At 38.4% G+C, this 3,560-nt stretch overlaps 1 protein-coding gene across 1 annotated transcript; it reads right to left on the reverse strand.

Annotated features, from left to right (window-relative positions):
- Nucleotides 1–1,089: 1,089 nt before the first annotated feature.
- Nucleotides 1,090–2,235, reverse strand: LOC121994476 (ethylene-responsive transcription factor ERF039-like). Its single transcript, XM_042548492.1, has one exon. The coding sequence runs from the start codon at nt 2,224–2,226 to the stop codon at nt 1,444–1,446; it is 783 nt and encodes a 260-aa protein (XP_042404426.1). The 5' UTR covers nt 2,227–2,235; the 3' UTR covers nt 1,090–1,443.
- Nucleotides 2,236–3,560: the final 1,325 nt, after the last annotated feature.

The raw sequence follows: 3,560 nt of genomic DNA on the forward strand, positions 1-3,560 counted from the left end.
TAATCCTTCATCTTATGCAAACTGTCACCTCTTTGAGACACTGTTTGAACGATGATCAACTCAGGAAAATTAACAAACAGTACTACATCCATATTCATTGACTTGGACCTAATTAGTACCAACTCAATTGAACCCCATCTCATCTAAATTTCATTCTACTCGACTTTCTCTAATCATATTTTCTATTACGGTCCGTCTTCGTAAAAGTCGGCACCATTTGTGAGACCTGTCACATGTAGAGAGAAGAAAGGAGGGCATCATTAGGCTCACCTAACCCACCAATGAAACAGACGTCCAAGGGGGACAGGACAAACGGACATAAGTTAGCAGCACCTCTCCTTCAAACTATTGACCTGTTCGTCTTTAGGGTGGCATGATCCGATGTCCGTAAAAGCTTCGTGGTAATGGACAGAGAAGCATGAGACACAGTGAAAACACAATTGTGAATGACGTTTCAAGTGAACTATCAGATCTAAAGTCAGTCCTCAGCAACCCTCGGATCAATTGCAACATGCTGTAAATTAAACTTATCACTACAACTTCCAAATGGCACAAGGAGCTAGCCATCAAGATCTTAGCTGTCCGGCTGTGATAGCATAGACGACTTTCTGCATTGTCATGCCATTCATGCCACTTCGTTACCTTTAACTCAGTATTAAATTGTATCATATGCTGCAGCTACTATATGAAAGTTACGTTGGTGGCACATGAAGCTTCTATAGCAATGGCAGGGAGGGCAGTCAAAAGCATACGAGCATCTCATCATAGTGGTAAAAGAGGCACATCATGAGTTGCTCTTTTAGATTGAAGTGCTTCATAATAAATTACCCTTGCTTTCCTTCATGTACAATGAAAGAATAAATTGTTCAATACTTATTCTTTGCTTGTTCCATAGCTTGGCTAAAGTAATGCAATCTGGATTTGTATAAACTGATCGAGGACTGGTCTTTGTCAATAAACAATCGAGATTTTACCAAAGTGAGAAAAAGGTCTCATTATGCTTTTTGTGACTATTGCACCAACTGGATTGAAGCAACAATACAATTAAAGCAAACGATAAAGCAGATTAGTGCATTCCAATTCAGCAAATAGTCTAAAAAAATAACCACCCGTTTGATTCTTATTCCTTGCATACAGAGAATTTTATCATTATTAATTGTTTCTCTAATATCAACAAATAAAAACAAGCTTTTCGACAAAAGAAGAGTTAAGAAAATGAAATATATATTGCCTGATTACGTACTGTACATGGAAGTGGAGGAATGGAATTGGCTTTGGGTGAGAAAGCCACCAAGCGGCTGTGAATTCCAGCGAAAATGATGTTTTAGCTGATCAGGCGAGAGTGGGAGAGCTCTGATCACCATCGAAGGGGAGCTCTGAATCGACTGCTCATGGCAGCAAATTAGATATGGAGAACATCAAAGTGCATGGCGACCATGAGCTCTAATAGTGCTCCCACAGGAATGGTTCCTCTATTCGGAACTCGATTGCGTCCTCCGGGGCGACCAGCAACCACGAGGAAGACGAAGAGGAAGTTGAGTAGCAGAACCCTTCCCTCCCATCCAGAAACAGATCGGGGAGGTCGAACAGCATTTCGTCTGAGTCGCTCGTCGAGGGGGTCGATGCGGCGTCCGGCGGCATGGGGTCACGGCCGCACTCGAACGATGTGCAGGCGGCGGCGAGGGCGGCCGCCGCCTGGATGTCCTTGGGCGACGCGGAAGCAGGGCGCGGGAGCTCGGCGGCCAAGTGGGGGAAGTTGAGGCGCGCCTCCTGGCCTTTAATGGCGAGCGCGGCGACATCGTGGGCTCGTGCCGCCATCTCGGCCGTCGGGAAGGTGCCTAGCCAGATCCGGGACTTCTTCCGTGGCTCGCGGATCTCCGACACCCATTTGCCCCAACTCCGCTTCCGGACCCCACTGTAGACAGGGTGTTTCCCATCACTGGTTTTCTTCTTAGCTCCGGCGGCATCAGCAGCGGCGGCCTCGGCCTCTCGCTTCTTAGATCTAGAACTACATTTGCGAGCCTTGGTGTTGTTGGAGACGGTGTGCGCTGATTGGGGCGAGGCATTCGGGCCGGAAGACGAGGGGATAGAAGAGAAGGATGAAGAGGAAGAGATGGCGGTGACGGCGGCGGCCGCGGTGGTTGAAGAGAAAGAGGCGGAGTTATTGGGTTCCCGGTCTTCCATTGTGCCGGCGCTGAGGTAGTTTTGGTGGTGAGGTGGTCGCATAAATAGCCATGCGGTGGATCCTACGATCTATTAACCAACAAAAAAACTAAAAAACAAAAAAAAAAAAATGGAGCCGATAGCACCACGTTTTAAATATGAATAACATTGATCTGTTTGGATATTTATATGTTATTAAATCTAATTTAAATATATAAAAAATCAGCTTTTTTCCAAAAAGCATACCAAGATTTTAAATTCTAAAAAAAATGAATAACGATGACTTATTTTATTAATAAAAATAATATAAAAAATTATTTTGACGTTGATTTTTAAAATTCAATATCAAAACTTATATATATCATAATCACAAGTTAACATACTAGCATCATAATAATATTAGTGTTTAAAAATTAACAACACAATTTAAATACCAACACTAATATAATGTTGATTTTTTAAAATAATAAAGAATAATATATCTGAATTTCGAATTCTCAATGGATTCATTAGAATTCTAAGCATGAATATCATAAATATTTTTACTATAGTGACTTCTTTCATTACATTATCAATTTTTTAAAAAATAAGTTTCTAAGATTTATCAATAAATTTTGATCAAAACTCATTAATAAATCTAAAAATTTCGATTGAATTATATTTTTTTTTTATTATTTTAAATCAAGACCAAATTTAAACATCAAATTTTAAAATTAAAAATAAATAAATTTAAAGGATTATCTATTAAAATTTAATTTAAGAGGAAGAAAAAGAGAGAGAAAATATCCTAGGAGATGGAAAAAATCCAATGGTCGGTAGAAGTGTAAAATAAAAATTAGGAGAGCCTTCTGTAGAAAAATAAACATCGATGCGTCTTTTAAAAATTTTAAAACTTTAAATGCGTCTGTTTGGGAAATTACTGAAAGATAAAAGTTTGAACAAAATTCAAGTATTACAAAACAAAAAAAAAAAACGTTGAGACAAATGTGGAGAGAGAAGAGTGTGAAATGGGAAAGACGATGTCCCAAAAGAATGAAATTCATGCATCTCGCACCAGGACATGGTCGTATATTACAAAAAAGCAAATAAACTATGCACACACAGCCGCCAGAGTTGTTAGAGCTGTGAGGCTCCACGAAAAGCCAAAGGAGTAGGAGAAACATGATATCAAATGGATTATTAGATTAATACTTTTTTTTATTGACCTCTTAATTTTTTGCAGAAACCTTAATTAAATCAATCATGTTGCAAAAGTTTGTTTTTACGTAGGTAACCTTCATATCGATTTTTTTAAACACAGAATTTATTTTAAATTTTATATTTTATATAAAAAAAATTTATCTAAATTATTCTATCCATTTCTTAAATTTAAATTATATGAATAATATTTTTTTAAA

Source organism: Zingiber officinale, chromosome 6A, assembly GCF_018446385.1.
Source record: "Zingiber officinale cultivar Zhangliang chromosome 6A, Zo_v1.1, whole genome shotgun sequence".
Taxonomy (NCBI): domain Eukaryota; kingdom Viridiplantae; phylum Streptophyta; class Magnoliopsida; order Zingiberales; family Zingiberaceae; genus Zingiber; species Zingiber officinale.